The sequence below is a fragment of the Arachis hypogaea genome, chromosome 2 (assembly GCF_003086295.3).
Source record: "Arachis hypogaea cultivar Tifrunner chromosome 2, arahy.Tifrunner.gnm2.J5K5, whole genome shotgun sequence".
Taxonomy (NCBI): Eukaryota; Viridiplantae; Streptophyta; class Magnoliopsida; order Fabales; family Fabaceae; genus Arachis; species Arachis hypogaea.
Window position 1 is genome coordinate 73220094 of NC_092037.1, and position 19705 is coordinate 73239798.

The window sequence follows — 19705 nt, forward strand, 5'->3', positions numbered from 1 at the left end:
ATTATAATTATTAGATCCAATTTAATCCGATCGAATTATACAATTTAAAACGAATATCTTTAACTTTTTTGACAAAAAGATAAATATATCCCTGACTTTTTGTTTTACGGACATTTAAATTCTTAAAAATTTAAAAATACAATTAAATTCTTAAAAAAATTGAAATTATTGTAATTGTTATAAAAAATTGATTTTATTCTAATTTGCTAAGAAATTTAAAAACAATCAGTTTATTAATACGTCTAACAATAATGCCACACGTAAATGTCTTTACAAAAAGACTTTTTAAGCGTCTTTATGGAGCATTCCCTTTATCAAAAACTACCCATTCTAGCTTTTGGGTTCACTATTTTACATTGGATTAAAATTTATTTTTTATATACTAATTGTGCCTTTCATTATTTATATGTTTATTTTTTTATAATATTTTTTTTCTAATACCCTCTTATCCATACTATTATTTTTTTATAAAATTTTTATTATTTTTTGTTTATATAAAATCTTTTATTGTTATTGTTATTTTTTTTATGAAATATTTTTTTGGTTTGTATTATAATTTTATTATTCTATTAGAATACTAAAAAAATATTGAGAGTACTGAAAAAAATATTAAATTTTATTTAAATATCTAGACTACCCATTGTAGTGCTTTTCTGTATAATTGCAGGCACAACCATCTCTAACAACTCGAAAGATTCCATTCATCTCAAACGGCAACATATCATCCGATGCTCCTGAAAGATGCAAAGATAACAACTTTAATGATATTTATGCATCATCCTTTGCGTTCAAGCCTACGACAGATTTAGGCTCCTCTTTTTATCAAGGCGCTGCCAAAAAAGTAAGTACATCTTAGAAGTATTTCTTTGCCATTGGAGGTTAGAATTTAAATTTTAATCCAATATGACATGCCATATGTACAAAAATTTGACAAGTCATATGGAGTAAAACAGTTAATACATCTGGTTTAATTATCTTCATATGCACATAATATGGGATATTTGGGTTGTTTATTCTATCTCCTGCTTGCAGATGAATCCTATTACAATAGCTCAACAATCTCTTCCTGGCGTTGAGGTCCTGTTCAGTCAGAACATTCTTTTCAATCGCGAAGTGCTGATGTAGTAAAATCTCAAACTCAGAAAAAAAAAATGGCCTCTATCTTCAGCCAGACATTATTGAGTCATCTCCTCAACAGGATACTGTCGGTGTTAGCGTTGAGCATTCGCCACAACTTAAAGAGCAAACAGATGAAGAGGGAGAGCCAAGAGGGAACGGTGACTCAATGGCTGCTGGTTTTGGTGGTGCACCATCTGAAGATGGATATAATGGGAGAAAATATGGCCAGAAGCAAGTTAAGGGTAGCGAGTACCCACGAAGTTACTACAAGTGTACACATTCAAATTGTCCTGTGAAAGATAAAGTAGAACAATCTCATGAAGGCCACATAACAAAGATCATCTATAAGGGAGTACACAACTACCCTAAACCTCCTCCGAATCGCCGCTTTAAGAATAGCTTCGACCAACCCTCCAAGTGACATGCAAATGGACAATCCGGAGCATGTTGAACGACAAAGTGGCAGCTACGGAGAGGGCTAATTTACAGAAAGGGAATGTAACCGAAGCTGCTAATTGGAAGAATGACAACCTTGAAGTGACATCATCAGCATCTGTTGCCCCCGATTATTGTAACCAGTCCATCAATTCACAGGCTCAAAATGGTACTCAGTTTGACTCCGGAGATGCGGTGGATGCCTCTTCTACTTTTCTAATGAAGATGATGATGATGATTCAGGTACTCATGGTAGTGTATCATTAGGATATGATGGGGAAGGAGATGAATCAGAATCTAAAAATGGTACTTGGCATTGCTTCTTTTATTTTTTTTTAAATAAAAATAATTTCAGAAACTATTATTTGCCTAAGTGAAATCAACTATTTAATTCTCAGGAAACTGGAATCATATGCAACAGAGTTTAGTGGAGCTACTAGAGCTATTCGCGAACCTAGAGTTGTTGTACAAACTACCAGCGAAGTAGACATCCTTGACGATGGTTATCTGTGGAGGAAATATGGGCAGAAGGTTGTCAAAGGAAATCCCAACCCGAGGTAGCCATTCTCCTCTTAACTATTTTGTTGATCTCTTATTCCCCTTCATCTTCATGCACTTTATGTTGCAACTTGCAAAGCTGAACTGGGGATTAGCCTGTTTCTGTATTGCTGTAGGAGTTACTACAAGTGCACCAATGCAGGCTACACTGTGAGGAAACACGTTGAGAGAGTATCACACGACCTTAAGTCTGTAATCACTGCATACCAGGGCAAGGCACAACCATGATGTTCCTGCCGCACGCTTTAGCGGTCATGTCAATGCTAATGCTTCTGGCAGTGTTCCCGGGCAAGCACCTGGCATTCTGCATTCAACCAACTCAAGTTCCGGGTGGCATTGGAAGGCTTGAGAGGCCTCCTGCCCTCGGTGCATTCAACCTACCGGGGAGGCAGCAGCTAGGACCTCCACATGGCTTCTCCTTTGGAATGAATCAACCTCTTCTGCCGAACTTGGCGATACCTGAATTCGGCCCCGGGCAAGCAAAGCTTCTTGTGATGCCGGTTCATCCATTCTTGGCAACGCAACAACAACATCCTCCTAATGAGATGGGATTCATGTTGCCAAGGGTGAACCAAATGTGGAGCCTATTCCTGAGCGTCATAACCTGCCCAGTAGCTCATACCAAGATCTCATGAGTCGCATGCCCCTTGGACCTCACATGTAAAATTTCATTCCTTTATTATTTCTTTAAAAAAAATCCAAATGTTTTACATTCACAAATATATATATATACATACATATATATGCGTATATAATGCGCAGGCATACATTTACATAGGTGAACCTTTTCATCAGTTATTCTTATTCAGTCTCTTGTGTAATGTGTTGACATTCTTCATAATATGTCAAAAGGTATATTTGTGTATATGAGAATAATAAAAAAGGTGAGAATAAGAGAAAAATGAGAAGAGAGCAAGAAATAAGTGTTAATGTTACCTATATTATTTTTTATTAGTTTAATATTAATATTAATTAATTATAACAATAGTACAGGAAGAGTACATAAACTTCATTTTCATTAACCTTATGAATTTCAATCTTTTGTCATATTTTTCTTGGTGCCTTCAGCAGCTCCCTGCATGAGAATAGATGGGAACTTGACAGATCTGCAGCCAACAAAAAGAGGATGATTGCAGTAGTAAATAAATATGTCTCTTCATGTGCTTGATTTACAAGAAAAGATAATAATCAAAATTATCTATTCAAATTATATTTTTGTAAATTGAATCACTGACTACCAATAACCAGATAAACTGTCCCTGCATGAGAATAGATGAGAATTTGGCAGATATGCAGTCAACAAGAAGAGAATGATTGTAGTAATAAATAACTATGTTTCTTCATGTGCTTGGTTTGCAAGGAAAACATAATAATAGAAATTCATTCGACTTATATTTTTATAAATTGAATCACCTACTATCAATAACTAGATAAACTGTTATTTAGATTATTTTTTATTAATTTAATATTGATGGTAATTAATTATAATAGAAATACATCTTATCAATATTAATGATGATGATAACTAAAAAAGAGAGAAAAAAAAAGAGAAAATAAAAAAAAAGTTGAAAAAAATAGAAAAAAGTACGATGAAATCATATTAATTTTATATAATTAGCTAGTCTATTATATAATTTTACCTGAATGAAAAGAAAAGATATAAATTTAAATTATCAAGATTCTATTTTATTTTATAATTTAATTCTTCATTTTAATTGAGCTATCAAAGTGAAAATATCAATAAGAAAACTGTATTTGACTAACACAGTTTTTTTAATTAAATGAATAAAAATTTATTTATTTTTATATTTTGTTAATTTATATTTTGATCTAGCTTTTAAATTAAAGTGAAAACACATACATTCTACAAAAAATACAATAAATTATCTACATTCTCCTTTTCCTCTCATTCAAAACACCTATTATAAAAATATACGAAAAAAATAAAAATATTATTTATATATCAAAATCAACTACAAATATATTTATATATAAATATATGTATTTTAATTTATTTTTAGTGTGTATTTTTCATACTTTCATAACTGATTTTAATTTAGGTGTAATATAGTTGTAGAAAAAAGGCCCAATATCTCCTGCTCAGTTCCACAGCTCATGTTTCCAACCCAACAACCCATATAACACCCCTTAATTTTTTCCTAATTAAATTTCCTTAACAACCTACTAAAATGAATACATTATAATCACCTACCTGTCATATCTCATGCTTTTTTTTTTCTCCGTCAACAAAAAAGAATTTTCCATAATAAAAATCAATTTTGCTACAAAGAGATTTAGAATCCGTTTGATAAGTAGCAGAAGTTACTTTTTTTGACTTTTAAATTATAAAAAGTTAAAATATGTATGTTTGACATCATTTTAAAAAAAAATTTAATTTCTCAAGAAGTTAATTCACAGCTTTTCGATAAATGATTCTACCACTTCTTTAAAAAAAATTTAATTTCAAAACAAAAAAATTTACTTTCCTTTTTGATTCTGTGAAAAATACTGATCCTTCACCACCATCTTCACGCAAGGTCTACTAGAAGCACTGGCCTCCACTATCATTCCACCATCATTCTCAGACAATATTTCAAATCTTACCATTTTCACGTAATGATTCATCTGATAGAAGTATTGATCCTTCACCACTATTTTCAGATAATATTGCATCTGAACAACCTACATATATTCCTTCTAGATATTATTTTTTATCACATGTGATTTTATAACTTGCTATTATTTTCATAACAATAATGCTAGGGAACCAATTATCCATCAGCCAAGAATCAGCCAAAATGTATTTGGGCTTGAAACCGGAAGCCCAATTGGCTCCAACATCCAAAAAATTAACCCACGGTTAACAAGAATAACCCTCATTAGAAACCCTACTTTCACCGTTTTACCAGAACTTTCAAAAACACCTTCAAAGGCGCCACACCACCGGGAAAATCGCAGAACCTCTTCCCTGTCTTCTACGCCCGCCGCAACCCCGCGCTGAAGCCTCAGCCCGCCTCGTGCCTCCACACCTCCGGGAACTCTGCGGCTGCATGCAGGTATACCCGGCGCACAGGAAGCATACTGTTGCAGCTGCGCCATCCGCCGGTGTTCCTCCAGTTCTCCAGCCCAGCATCTTCTGATCGTCTCACCAATTGTCAGGTAAGGTAGATGTTTTACTTTGATTTCTTATGCATGTTTTGAAAACAGAATTTGAAGTAGTTTTCTATGTAATGGTAATGGTGAATTTTAATTGAGTGGGTGTTTCTTCTTTCTTGGTTTTGATCAGGTAATACAATCTCGGTGCATCACTGGTTGTTTCCAAGAGTATTAGCTGCATCTTTTATTGTTATTCGGAAGTTTGATCACAGGTAAATATGTTTTTTCTTGATCCCTAATTGAATTTGGCTATATTCTTAATAGATAAAACTCAATCCAAAAAAGTTTGGTTTTATGATCAATATTTATACGAGATTTTAGATGAAATCTGTTGGAGTTTGTAAGTTTCCTAGAAAAAAAATTGAACTTTGATGATAATTCAAAGAAGCTTATGAGGAACACGTGAATTGTGCTGTTGTTGGCTCGGTAATTGTTAATTTTTGACCCTTTTTGGATGTATGTAGTCCTTTACCAAGTGGAACATATATTTAAAGACCGTTTCTTTATTTATACATGTTATATTGTTGAATGGTGTTTTTTGTTGGAGCTTTATGCTATGGGCTTATTTGTAATCTTTGGTTAAGGAGTGGTTTTTTTTTTTTTTTAAATTCACTGGGACTAAGATAGGTACTTCAATGGTAATTTTGATATAATTTCTAATTGGAATTGGGTTTCAGATGAATTTAAAAACCACCAACAACAAAAAATGATTTGCTTACTTCTGAACACGTGAATGGTGCTATTGTTGTTATTGTAATTGTTACTTTTTGACCCCTTTTTTGGGTGTATGTAGTTCTTTACCAAGTGGAACATATGTGTAAAGACAATGTCTTTATTTATACATGTTTTATTGTTGAAGGGTGTTTCTTCCTTGGAGCTTTATGCTATGGGCTTATTTGTAATCTTTGGTTAAGGAGTGTTTTTTTTTTTTTTAAATTCATTGGGAATAAGATAGGTACTTCAATGGTAATTGTGATATATTTTCTAATTGAAATTGGGTTTGATATGAATTCAAAAACCATCAACAACAAAATTTGTTTTTTTCACTAATATTATTTAGGTAATTCATCAATTGCCAGAGTTAAGCCTATATAAAGATTAAATAATTTGTACTTGTATTATATATGATGAGCTTTATATACTATACATACAGTGAGTGAATCATATTGGTGGAACACAATTTGCTGAGTTCTGTTATGACTGATATTAAATATGACTTTATTTGTTCAGGACAGCTTAATTTTTGTTTGCAAATATTATTATCGTAGAAATTAAATCTATATGCACCTATCATTACTACATGAAATTGCCACAACATGCAAATTTCTTATGGTATTCATTTTTTCAAATTGAACTCCAAGCACTATTTATCAAATTTCTTAATTGCTTATGGTTCTTTGCAAGGATTCAAATTCCATATATGTACGTGCACTTAATAAGTTAGGAATATGTATATTGACATATCAGTGACTCAAGCTAATTAAAAGAACACTAATTATGATTTTTTTTCTAACTGAGATTGGGTTTGAAATGGTTTATGCTAGTTTTGTAATCTATGATTAGCTTCAGGGACCATTTGTTGGATGTTGCTAAATTGCTATAACTAGCGAATGGATGTTTCTGTAGTTAGAATTACTACTTTGAATGTTAGTTTGATATTGTATTAATTGAGAACTATTCTGATGTTGCATATTCTCTTTGTATAGCAGTTTCCGTTAAATGTTTGGGGGCTGTTTTCTGTGAGACTGTAGCGGTATTGATTTGCAACAAAACCAACCAACATGGGAAAAAGGTAACATGATTTTTACCTTTCACAGTTTACCATTCATATTATCGTATGTGTGACTTACCGTTGGTGTAAAAATTAACAGAAATTGTTAGAGTCCCGATGCTCACCCAGCTACATTCATAACATGATGAGAACGCTATCTAATAATAACTCCGTTGAGAAGCTTGCGGAGATTGATGAGATTGGATTCGGATTCTTGCGGCGTGTTCCAAATTGGTCTGTAAAGCAAGCCATCATGGTTCACCTGGCTGAGTCGTATCAAGTAAAGCAGAGAACTTTTGTACTCGACATAGGCAACATCCGCCTCAATGCCGAGCTAATCGGGAAGGTCTTCGGCCTTCCGTCTCAAGGTAAGTTCCTATATCTTACTTACTTTTGCATAGGCGTGCTGGCATAAATAACTTTGGGCATGTAATATTACAATGCTATAACACATGAACATGTTGTAGGGGATCCATTTCCAACTCTCGATGAGAGTAATCCGTCCCACGTGGCCATTCAAAAAAGATTCCATAGACGGACAACAACCGAGCTTCGGGATTTAGTTTACAGTTGTCCAATGGTCACGGAATCAGATAGGATGGAGTTCAGGAGGTACTTTCTACTGGTGGTGATGAAAATGTTCCTGTGCCCCACCACTCAACAGGTTCTCTCTCCATGGCACATCTACGCAGTGTTAGATGTTTCTGATCCGCGGAGATTCAACTGGCCGTTGGAAACTATGAAGTGGTTTGATAAGGCAGTCGAAAAGTATAAGCTGAAAGGGAACAAAACGTGTGAAGGCTGCATGTTCGTCATGCTGGTATGACGCAATGAACATTGCCAAATTTAGTATGTCATTTTCTGAACAAAATAAATTGTATAACAGTAATTTGCTTTACATTAGTTTGGAGAGTTCAGTCTCTGGTACTGTTATTTGTCTGATATTTACTGATATGTTGATGAGTTACTTGAATATTTGTCTACTAATTTTGGATGCTTCGGTGTATGATTTCATCTAAATGTTTCCTGGCAATATTTCTGTGTCGCTTGCTATATTCCAGTTGACTGCTAGCAAAATAGAATCTTCTATCGTATCTCATGCTAACTGTTCAAGTTAATAGTATATTCATCCTGATTTTTCTTCATGTATAAAATGACTTGTGCCCGTCCTCTGTGTAGATCCTCTATTTTCAGCGGTTGCAATACGGTCTGCTCGACAATTGTCTTGAGCCTGAGCCATGGCTCGATGCGTGGAGCTCGGAGATGCTAGAAAAGAAGGCGCAGTATATTATATCCGAGGTACTCATTTCACTCTTGTAAAAGGTTAAGTTATGCCACTATGAAGGTCGAAAATGCCCATCAGATGAGTGAATATGTTTTTCTATTTTTTCCTTTTTTCGTTGACTCTAAGTATGTTTCTTGCCGTTTTATCATTCTGTTTTCTGGGTTCTCTTTTGGTGGTGCCTTAGCATTCGATTAAGATCATTGATTCTCTTCATTTCTTAAATCAGGGACGTCTTTTGACTAGACAGGGTGTAGTTGAGGACATAAAGGGTCGTTCACCGCAAGCTGCAAGGAGGAAAACGGGAAAAAAGGCACCACAGAAGCATGGGCGAAAGGATTCGGTGCCGCCAAGGGTAAACACGATACTTTATCATGTTAATTAACAAATTTAGTTCGCTATGGTTAATTCGGTTCATGCAATCACTTCAAACAGGGGAGCTCGGTTTGTGGAGAGAGAAGGCAGGTGTCACAGGAAAGACAAACAAGTGGACGCACAACAGCTCCACCTCCTACTAGAAGCACTTCACGCCGCACAGACGAATCTAAAACTAACCCGAGAGTGAGTATATTGATAGCATTGCATAAGTTTATTAGGTTCTTTTCAATGTAATTGGATGTTTCTTTACCCAACATAATCATTATGCATAAAACAGCATAGCAGGAGTGGTGTGCAAAAAAATAGAGGGGCTAAGAAGGACCGATCACGTAGGTCCAGCCCAAAGCAATCTGAGAAAAAGGAACTCCCAATTAGCACAGATGATGATGAGGAGAATGAGCCTCTGGCCAAGAGGATGTGCCGACTTTATAACCAGAGGGATGACCAACAAAAACCAAATGCTGATCCGCATGAAGTGAACCTCAATAAGGATAACGCTGCCCAAGCAACACCTGTCTCTAGCTTTCCCGATGCAGGAACACTCTCCGTTAGTTTGGTGAAACATGAAGAATGGGAGTTCGACGGGCAAGTCTTCTATGCAAAACTATTTCATTCAAGATTCTATTTTGCTTTTTAATAAATTAGGAATTGCATCCGTATACTACTACTTTTTCTCTAACATAGGTTGAGTTATTTGCAGTAATCCCAATTTCCTTTCGAACCGAGACCCCGAGAGTGAACAAATATGGCAATACCTTGAACAACTGCAGAACACGAGACCACTGCAGATCGTGATGCCAGCCTCTCCGTCTTGCAAGACTCCTAGCCCACCAAGCAAGAAGATTTCACCGGGCATGACTCAGACGGAACAGATGCTCACCCAATATACCCCTATAAAGATTCATCCACTGCTAAAAGGGCGAAAGCTGGACGAGGTTGATGAGGAGCGATTGCGGCGATGGGCTGCCAATCGTTCGTCGGAGCAGAATCAGGTTGTGGCGGCATATGAAGGAAAGCAACATCTATCATTGCTCCGAGAGGACATCTGCTCATTGCTACCCCGGCACTGGGTCACCAGCAACGTAAGTAGATCACTCTAAGACGTTAATAGAATGAATATGTTTCTTAATATATTTGGTGGAACAAACATATGACCCTAACGCAATGTAAATTTTTTATACAGATCATTCATTGGATGTGTTCAACATTTAATGACTCAGAATCGTTGCGGTTTAAGAATGACTATTACTGTATTCCTTCGGGAATTTTGGTATGCACAAATTGGTGTCTTCTTATTGATCAATATTTGAGGCCTGATCCTAAATTGTGCTTTTTGTATAGGAAACTGTGTTGCACAAGAGGAACTTGGATTCCTTCAGGGAGGTTCCTACTGTTAGCTATGTAGGGCTGGGTCCTCACTTCGGTGATGATTCTATATTTTTTGACAAGATAGCAGCTTCGACGCGAAAATGGGTAAGTTAATGCTATAGTTGAATGTTGATTTTTCGGGTTAGGTGCTTACAGTATCGTGTTTATTACTTGGATGTTGCTTGTGATAGTTAACAGGATGTTCCCTTTAATTGCCAAATGGATGGTTCTGATATTTGTTTTTAGTTCTCACGTCTTAGGCAATTGAATCTGCATGTACTTAATTGAGATGTGATTGGCTTTCGTTGAATTATATTTTCCTCAACACGCTAATTGTTTTAGACATTTTGTTATATTTGAATTTGGTGACTCCATTGCTCATGAAACTGCTTTGTTATCTCTGTTTCCATCACAGTGGTTTGCCCTAGTTTGTATCGATCGTCACTGGTGGTTGTATGCCTTTGAGATATATCAGAAAAGGCTGTGGGTACTGGATAGTATGTATACAGGAGAACCTAATAGTGAAAGATTAAAAATACATGCTTATGCGGTAAGTATACCTCAGTCAATTAGTTCAGCTTTTGCCTAGGTAACTCAAAATGTATCATTGCTAACGTGCTGCTGCTTTTCAGGGGAGACTCATTGAAGACATGGCAAAAGTTACGATTCCTGCATATGAGCACACGGAGGACGGTCTACCTCGTTTATATCCTTGCGTGCCAAGACAAGATAATGGGTCAGTTAAAAAGCCACCTATCTATACTCTTAAAAACACTTCACTTGATATTGATAACATGACCGGAAATAATATTCTCTCTTTGTACATATAGCTCGGATTGTGGTGTATTCGTCATCAAGTTCATGCAGTTTTGGGGTCTAGATAAACCCTTGCAGCATTGGGACAAGGTGAAGTTAGATATATTATAACAATTAATTTGAAGCTCTTTCTAGTCAGTTTCTTTCACGGATTTAAAATTACCCTTCCACACAATATTATCATGCAGGACGTTGTACAGGAGTTTAGGAATGAGATCATACTAGACATAGTCTTGGGTCTTCATAATTCACAAATTGGGATGGCGCTGCAGGCATTGGACAGCGCTCCTGTGCGCCGCAACCAGCCTAGGAAAAAGACAAAGGCTGTGAAATCACCCTTCACAGCACCAAGCACGAGGAGCATGCTACAGCGTGCGGGGTTACCCACTAGAAAGCCAGCCAAGGGAGGGAGACAACAGAAGAAGACAGATGCATAGGTAAGAAAAAATCAATATACATGCCTTAGTCTATCCATGGCCTCCTGATAGAGTTATAGGCGTTCATATACCCATTTGCTGACTTAGATTCAATTCGTGTGAGCCTTATAAAGCCAGTTTCACTGCAGGTTCAGGTTTTCATGTTGCAGAATTTGTCAAGTTGATGGTGACATTCAAGACTCTTCTACATGGATGTTGCTCGTGCTTGGCACTAGGATGTTTCTTTCCTTTGTAAATTGGATGGTTCTGAAATTATTTTTTGATCTTTCATATTTGAGGAATTTGAACTTGTATATACTTAATTTAGAAGTGAATTGCTCGTGTTTTATTAGATACTCCTTAGCAGGTTCGTATGTTAGGTATTTCATGATTCTCAAGAAATTAGTTTTAACTAATATTTTAATTGGATGTTGCTATTGATAGGCACACGGATGTTACTTTTCCTTGTAAGTTGGATGATTCTGATTATGCTTCATCAACTATATAGTCTTAGTCATTTGAACTTGTGAGTACTTCATTCAAAAATATGCGGCTCGTGTTTTGTTATAACCCTTTTGTGCATGACTATGCTTAAGTGACAGTTCATTCGATTTACTAGCGTGGTGTTAACAAAGTGTAGGCGCTATTTTTTTTTCCATTATTTTCTGTTGCTAAAATTGTGACGACGCTGGAAGTATAACCTTTGCATGGCCTTCGAGCGTAATCTGTCTAGATTTTATCCAAGATTTTAATTAGATGATTCTACTGATAGGCATACGGATGTTTCTTTTTCTTGTAAAATGGATGATTTTGAATATGAATCCTATGTTTCATGTGTTACGCATTAACGACAGCGTGCATTTCTTTGACATATGAATGGATTTTTTTTAAATGGCAATTTTCGGTCCGGATTTAATACGTTTATTTTTTTGCGAACAAATCAGTGATACCTCATTTATTCAAAACCATACTAACCAAATATTGGGGAACAATAAGAACAAATGTACTTTTGATTATTTTAATGAATACTTCAAAACAGGATAAATGAAAGTGACAAAACAGGAAAATGAAGAGTTTATTCATTTGTTTCTAACGGACCAAGAAATCTAGCAAAGTATGACAAATTACTCATGCCAAAAAACATGGCTATAAATGCCTAAAAGAGTTCAACAGGTCCATGAATCCGCCACCATCTGCTGAATTCCATATAGTAGAGTCCTCAAATCTGTTGTCTACAGAACCTTGGCAATCATTATCTGTCTGAAGGTCAACAACATCCTACAAGATCCACAACACAAAGAGAACAACTTATGAGAAACAAGAACACCATTCCATATAAACAATTTAACATAGACGTCACTTCTGACACATACCGGTTGTGATTTCCTCTTCCTTTTTTCCATTGACTTCTTAATTGACTTGTCCAACTCTGCTCCAAGTCTCTTACCCTTAGGCCGTCCTTTGGTTTTCACCTTGAGGGTCCCTGTATGTCATGTAAAATAACATCACATGTGCTCCGTGTGAGCATCCTATTCTGAGTCCCATCAAGAGTGCAGGAACGCATGCTAGCACGATGATCAGTCAGCTTGGACTTTGCATCCAAAAGGACAGCTCGCAAGATGGCTGCTTCCTCTTCACAAGCAACAAATTCTTTAGCAACGTTATAGAACTCCGAACACAGATTCCTAAATAAATTGTGGCTTTCATTACTACGAGCCACGTCATGGCTACTCTTAATGTAAGTGTGCTTGCGGATGACATTCTTACTCCATCGAGGAAGTACATAGCAGCTCGATACTGTGTCAACTCTATAGTATGACCAGATCGCAAGGATATGGCAACACAATATACCAACAGATTCAAATTTATTGCACTCACACCGACTCTTTCGACTCAAAGGGTCAAACTGTATTATGAAGGTATGGTAGACAGGCTTCCCCCAAAATACCTTCTGCTCATCCACTTTAATAGAAATTGTATCTCCCTTTTGTTCAGTTGATCGAACCACACAATCGGTTTTTTTCCTTACCTCCAGCTGAAGGTTCCGGAACATATTACTGGTGTATTCCTGCTGAAACTGTCGCTCAATACCTGTGCTCCCTATACATGGGATGACTCCTTTCGAGTCCGCAGCATCATCTTCAAGCTCTTTTTGCTCCTTGTTTCCAAGCACGTTATCGTATTCATGGACGAACTGAACCAATCCACTCTTGCAATGAAGGTATCCACCGTAGAATGCGTGCATACTTTCACTCCGCTGTGTGCTCCTCATGCCGGCCCAAAATTCACTCTTGAAGAATATGGGCACCCACTTACGTCGATTCGCATAAAGATCTGCACCGGAAAAAATAAATAGCATAAGAGTGTCGCTTGTTACCAACAGGATGACAACGTACAAAGCATCGATAGAACATATAAAAGAAACATCCAGACACACTATGAAAAGAAACATTAGTATGTGTATTGAAAAGAACATCCGCTGACATAAAATTAAGAAAAAACAGAAGAACGGAAACACCCGGCAGTAATAAAATTAGATGAATAAATATGCACCATGAAATCAACAGACGGGATTTAGTTTAACGATCACAAACCTGCTAACCATCTGTTCTGACCTAACGCAAATTCTTTGATGAAAGCAGCCCAATCAACTTCAAACGATTCACTGGAAGGAGAGTTATACACAATGTGATTCATCATTGCACTCAACTCTCCATACCTAGCGTAGCCACCAAGCTTGAATTGTGTTTTCTTCATTATGTGCCAAATGCACCATCTGTGGACAGTATCAGGTAGGACCTTCCTTATAGCACCAGTCATCGCCTTGCACTGGTCGGTAATGATACCCTTTGGCGCAGTCCCAATGCATCTCACCCACTGCGTGAACACCCACTCAAAACTAGGGATCTCCTCATTGCCAAGTAAAGCACAGCCAAAAAGGGTTGACTTCCCATGGTGGTTTACACCGACAAAGGAAGCAAACGGTAGACCATGCCTGAGAATACATAAAAAGCAAATGTAAGGTAACACGACAAATTTAACAGATAACTGCTCATGCAATTCACCAATATTTATGCAGACCTGTTTCTCCTGTACGTAGTGTCGAACGACACCACATCTCCGTAATATTCATACGAAGCCCTGCACCTTGCATCTACCCAGAGTGCGCTCCTAAATTTATTAGCATCGTCAACATCTATGGCATAAAAGAAGTTGGGATTGATTTCTTTCATTCGAAGGAAATAATTCATCATCTCATTGAAGTCCGCATTGTCATCGGAGCATCGGAGATTGCTTGTAATGTAATTTCTGACATCCTTTTCTGAGAAACTCAGGTTTGAAGACCCACCAACTTCGTTTGCAAGTGCTAGATACGTCTTGTTGGGTCTTATGCCAGCCTCGTCGTTATCCGTAATGACACACTTGGCATGCATGGTCAGCTCCGGGTACTCATGATAGTGGACAGCTTTATCAGCCGAACAGGGGTGAGAATGCCTCAATTCTACCCTGGACACAACCCAACATTCATTCTCCCTGTCCAGCATGACATACATTCTTGCTTTGCATCTCGTGGTTGTTATTCTGTTTGACCTAGTTGCTGCCTTAACACGAGATTCTCGATAACCCTCTCGAGTGCAGTGAAGAGACTGATTAATGGGTATCTTTGTGTCCTTCCGCATCTTGTCAAAGTTCGTGTTCCTGACTTTAGTTACAAACCCCAATTTCTTTGCATAACTTGCATAAAACTCATGTGCCAAATGCAGCGAATCAAATCTCATTCCTATGGCTGGGATTTCCTCTTCACCGAGCCCACTATGATTCGGCAACTGTAAAGCCAATTCACATAACCAAAATACAAATTAAAGATAGTATCAAAGTGGTAACTATAACGTGCTAACACACAATAAGAAATACTTCAAATCTCGTGTCTTAAATCCAACTCATCATTTCTCGTCATCATGACGTCGGTGATTTCGTCGACCTTCAATTAAAGACAACCGGGACAGAACTTTAATCCACTTATGACCATTACTATATAATGAAGCAATCCAATAAAACATATCAACAAATAAATAAAAACATATATAGCACTCAATCAGACTTTATTACTATAAACAAATTATTTCTCCAGATTTTCCCAAATGCTAATAATCTAATTACCATGAATAAGAAGCCTTCACAACACACATTTTAATAAAAAATTTCTATTAGGAATCAATGAATCAATAACAACATTTAATTGATTGCATGCATTATGACATAGACGGACACCATAGTGTGATTGAAATAGATCTTGGACTATACGCACATCTAGGGGCAATATACAATACCAATAATTTTGTCTTTGCCATCATAGATGTTACATGTCTTCCACACAACCCAATTAATTTCCATATCCACTATCTATGTCTATCTCTATTGGAAGTTTTATTATCAATGACATTAGCTAATTATAGTCTGTTCCACAACCCAATGTATTCAATTGCAATCATATCTTATTAACATGTCCACTAGCAACGTCGGTGTCCGATATTTTTTTTCAAAGAAATAAATTTAAGAAACATCTAAAAAACATGGAAAAGAAACATTCACATTTCAGGTTCTCATATAACTATTCATCAATTCAATACTAACATATACAACATAGAACGTACCAAGGAACCCTCTTGATTAACAACGCCATCGTCATTCAATTCATCATTGCCTTCACTAGCATTGATCACTGTGCTATTCGGTTTCCCTTTCGGATTTGAGCGTTCCATGGAGAATTTTTTTACAGAATATTTGCGCCGCCACAGCTGCTTCTTCTTTTTAGAGTAATAGAGGCACGGACCGAGAAGAAGCAAGGACGGAGTCACGGTTTATATGATTTGATGTGGACGGTCTAAAGCAAGTGATGATGATCAACGTGACATGCATGCAAGGCTTCCGGGGACGTGATGCATCAACGGCGGCTACTTGGTGAATGAAAAGCGGCCCCAACGGTCAATGAAACAACGGCGGCGACACAGCTTGAGTGATTGGGTAAAGACGGTGGAGGAAGTAGGCGGCTATGCTTCTTGGGGGAGAGAAAACGAATGACGGCGCTAATTGGAAAGGGTAACCCAGGGTGTTGAAACTGAATGCTATGTTTCCGTGATTCTCTCCTACGAGAATCGTTTCTTTCCTCATATTTTGTTGCTTGTCAACAATAATTTAAAAACAAATGAAATTATAAATTAATAACTTTAAATTAATTATATTTTAATTATGTTGTTTCATTCTTGGCTGATTATTAGTTGGTTCCGTATATTTTTCCTTTTCATAATTAGTTATATCAAGTTTTTGACCTCAATAAAGGAGAAGGGAGTTCTAATAGGAGTAAAAAAAATAAAAAACAGTAACATAATATACATTGACACATATTTTATATTTATTTTTTATTTTCACCTACCATATCATACACAATATTAGTAATTAGGTTATATAAAATTAACATTTAATATTGGAAAATATTTGTTATCATTGTTATTTTAATATTCATTCACTTCTGTAAAAAAAAAATTTTATTTTTTGAATTATTTATCTAAACACTACAACTTTAAAATAAGTACTTTTATAACTAAAAATTCAAACACAAAATAACTTAATTATAAATTGCTATTAATTAATAAAAGTCTTTATATTTTAAGCTCTTTTTTTAAAAAAAAACTTATTTAAGTTATTTATCCAAACTTGCCTTAATTAGCTTGTGTGTCACTTACTCACTCTCACCTTTTTAGTTTTTCAATTTTGTTAACATAAGTGAGGTATATGAGATCCATATCAAATGATGTATATCTCTATTTTTTATTGGTTATGCATATATTTAACACATTGATTTTAGTATTGGTTAAATTTGGGTGAGAGGCTTATTTTACACAAGAAAATTATTTTCAATATAAGGTACCAAATGCAATTCAATTGATCACAAGCATACTTAAGTAGTTTGATTATTAAGCCATAAGAGTCAGTAAACAGACTTACTTAGCTAGTCAAGCTAACAAAACTTCTTGATGCATAAGAGTGAGTACACATAACGAAAAAGTACCGATATACTGACAACTTACAACATGGAAAATGAAACAATAACAAATTATGTACTAAAACTATATTTCTATAAAATAGCAAAATCAAATTTAAAAAAAAATAAACCACTAAAAACACGCCTGAATTTTCTTGGGCTGACAAAATATCTTTAATTTTTGTTGAAGACAAAAATATCTTTAATAAATATAAAAACGTAAAAGTGTCCATTTGTGAAGAAGGAATTTTTCTGTTAACAAAAAAATGACGTGGCAAATAGAATTGCTAATTTGCTACGAGGCAAACTCTATGAAAAACAGATCCTCCCTCTTTCTCTCTATTGGCCTCTCGAAGTCATAAAACCCTTCAACTCCCGGTGCGAAGGTCGGGGCTGGGGGGGCCGAGCCCTGGGAAGGTGTTGGTAATGAGTCCTTTAGCTTCTGGGTTTTGATTATGGGATTGTTGGTGGTGTTGGTGATTTGGGTTTTGGTTATGGTGGATTTTGAAGGTGGTAGCCGTATGTCTTTCAGTGATAGTGGTGTAGGATTTTGAAAGTGCCTTAGCCACAACAGCTTGTTTCGTCAATGGAAGAATTCCTTCTTCATGGACACTTTCGCAATTTTAAATTTATTAAGGATATCTTTATCGTCAACAAAAATGGGACGTTTCTGTCAATGCCAAGAAATTTCGAGGGCGTTTTTGTTGGTTTGAAAAAAACGTAGTCCTATCATTTGTAAAACGCATCAACGAATGTTGTTAACCTAATATGAATGGCATGTCTATCTTCATGTCGGACTCAAGACTACAAAAGTCTGGCACTTAAACTTCAAACAAATATGTTCAGTTGATTATCATCAGCAATGTTTCTTCCCAGTTCCTGTTATGGACATAGATCTTCTCACTCCAATTTCAATAAGACTACAAGAAGTCAACAACAGAACAACTGCATTCTTACAAAGCCACACCAAAAAAATAAATAAATGAAGTTATTACAAGTTCACATTAGCACATATAAGGACTTCAAATGCTAAATTGGTGCTTGGTGGCAATGATCAATCCAAAGAAAGAACCCTGAAAAGGCAAAAACCTATAATATTATAACAGAACAGCTGATTATGTATGTATAACGAGCATTCAGTCATCAAGTTCTTCACGCGGACTAGTTTCGCCAAACCATCTAGGAGGATCATATCCATGCCCACCTACATAATTTTCAACAGAATTTAGCTAGGAAATCTAAGCATCCAGAACTCAAACTGCAAGCAAACACAACATATATCAAAGTTAGAAGACAATACCGAGGGGATTGCAGCGACAGAGGCGCCACGCTGTCAAGACGGTACCCTTCACAACTCCATATCTCTTGTAAGCCTCCATGGAATACTCGCTACAAGTTGGGATATAACGACAACTTTTTGGCAAGATTGGTGAAATCTCCCCTGCATTCATGAAACAATATCAAATGAGCAATGTTACAGGCTCCAATAAAATTTATTATTTTTCGTTAATACTTGGCCAATTCTAAATCTTATTCTTTAAATCCTAAATTCTAACAAATATAAAAGTAAAATGCTAGCTTAGTGTTGGCTAATATTGATAAAAAAATATATATTGGAACTAACATCTCTCATGCCAAATAGTAAAGAACAAACACAAATAAAGAAACTGCACATAGAAGTAAACTTTTTCCTTGATTTACAACCATAAACCCAAAGAATGAACAAACATTAGATGAAACATAAAATGAAAAAAAAAAAAAAAGCAAATGGAATTCCAAGTGGATAATTAGCTCAGAGGAAATCTAATTTCATATTTGAAGGGAAGTTAAGCTGAAAAAGAAAAAATTGCTTACTTTTGTAGAACCTCAACATGGAGAGAGCGGCTTGGACTCCCAAATTGTTGACCTCAGCATCTGAACAAGAACAAACAATTAAAGTAGTAAGTCCCATTTCCATATTATGAGAGAGAGAGAGAGAGAGAGAGAGAGAGAGAGAGAAAGAGAGAGAGAAAGAGAGAGAGAGCGCACCTTGCAGTGTTTCGGTTTCGGGGTTGGAATCTTGTTCGTCGAATGCACGAACAGTTGCAGTGCAATTATGGCGCGGTGCTCTTGAACTTGAAGGGAGGCGAAGGATGAGAGCCTTGCGGTTAGTGGCTTCGATTCTGAGAGAATTAGGATTAGGGTTTCGGAGTTGAAGGCGAGTTGGAGTGTTATCGGAATGGAAGTTCAGATGCACCGGAAGATACACGACGCAGGCCATAACCACGCGCCGACATACGCGCCGCTGCTAATGCTATTGCCGCTTCGCCCCTGGACTATAGATATATAATGAATGGATTATAATAATAAATTAATAATACACG

At 36.3% G+C, this 19705-nt stretch overlaps 3 protein-coding genes and 1 pseudogene across 3 annotated transcripts; 2 read left to right on the forward strand and 2 right to left on the reverse strand.

Moving 5' to 3' along the window:
• Positions 1 to 251: 251 nt before the first annotated feature.
• LOC112726924 (probable WRKY transcription factor 2) lies at positions 252 to 2776 on the forward strand (annotated as a pseudogene).
• Positions 2777 to 5397: 2621 nt separating this feature from the next.
• On the forward strand, positions 5398 to 11320 carry LOC112719734 (uncharacterized). The gene is made up of 15 exons (XM_072209685.1): positions 5398 to 5480; positions 6978 to 7060; positions 7140 to 7407; positions 7507 to 7859; positions 8219 to 8338; positions 8551 to 8676; positions 8757 to 8882; positions 8977 to 9284; positions 9400 to 9781; positions 9883 to 9969; positions 10041 to 10172; positions 10483 to 10617; positions 10700 to 10803; positions 10898 to 10973; positions 11072 to 11320. The coding sequence occupies exons 3-15, from the start codon at positions 7182 to 7184 to the stop codon at positions 11318 to 11320; spliced, it is 2424 nt and encodes an 807-aa protein (XP_072065786.1). The 5' UTR covers positions 5398 to 5480; positions 6978 to 7060; positions 7140 to 7181.
• Positions 11321 to 12445: 1125 nt separating this feature from the next.
• On the reverse strand, positions 12446 to 16062 carry LOC112726930 (protein FAR1-RELATED SEQUENCE 5-like). Its single transcript, XM_025776507.1, has 6 exons — positions 15955 to 16062; positions 14381 to 15126; positions 13894 to 14294; positions 12872 to 13633; positions 12673 to 12782; positions 12446 to 12577 (listed from the first exon to the last, which is right to left on the reverse strand). The coding sequence occupies exons 1-6, from the start codon at positions 16060 to 16062 to the stop codon at positions 12446 to 12448; spliced, it is 2259 nt and encodes a 752-aa protein (XP_025632292.1).
• Positions 16063 to 18163: 2101 nt separating this feature from the next.
• LOC112748010 (UPF0161 protein At3g09310) lies at positions 18164 to 19705 on the reverse strand. The gene is made up of 4 exons (XM_025796219.2): positions 19371 to 19705; positions 19197 to 19256; positions 18643 to 18783; positions 18164 to 18546 (listed from the first exon to the last, which is right to left on the reverse strand). The coding sequence occupies exons 1-4, from the start codon at positions 19600 to 19602 to the stop codon at positions 18479 to 18481; spliced, it is 501 nt and encodes a 166-aa protein (XP_025652004.1). The 5' UTR covers positions 19603 to 19705; the 3' UTR covers positions 18164 to 18478.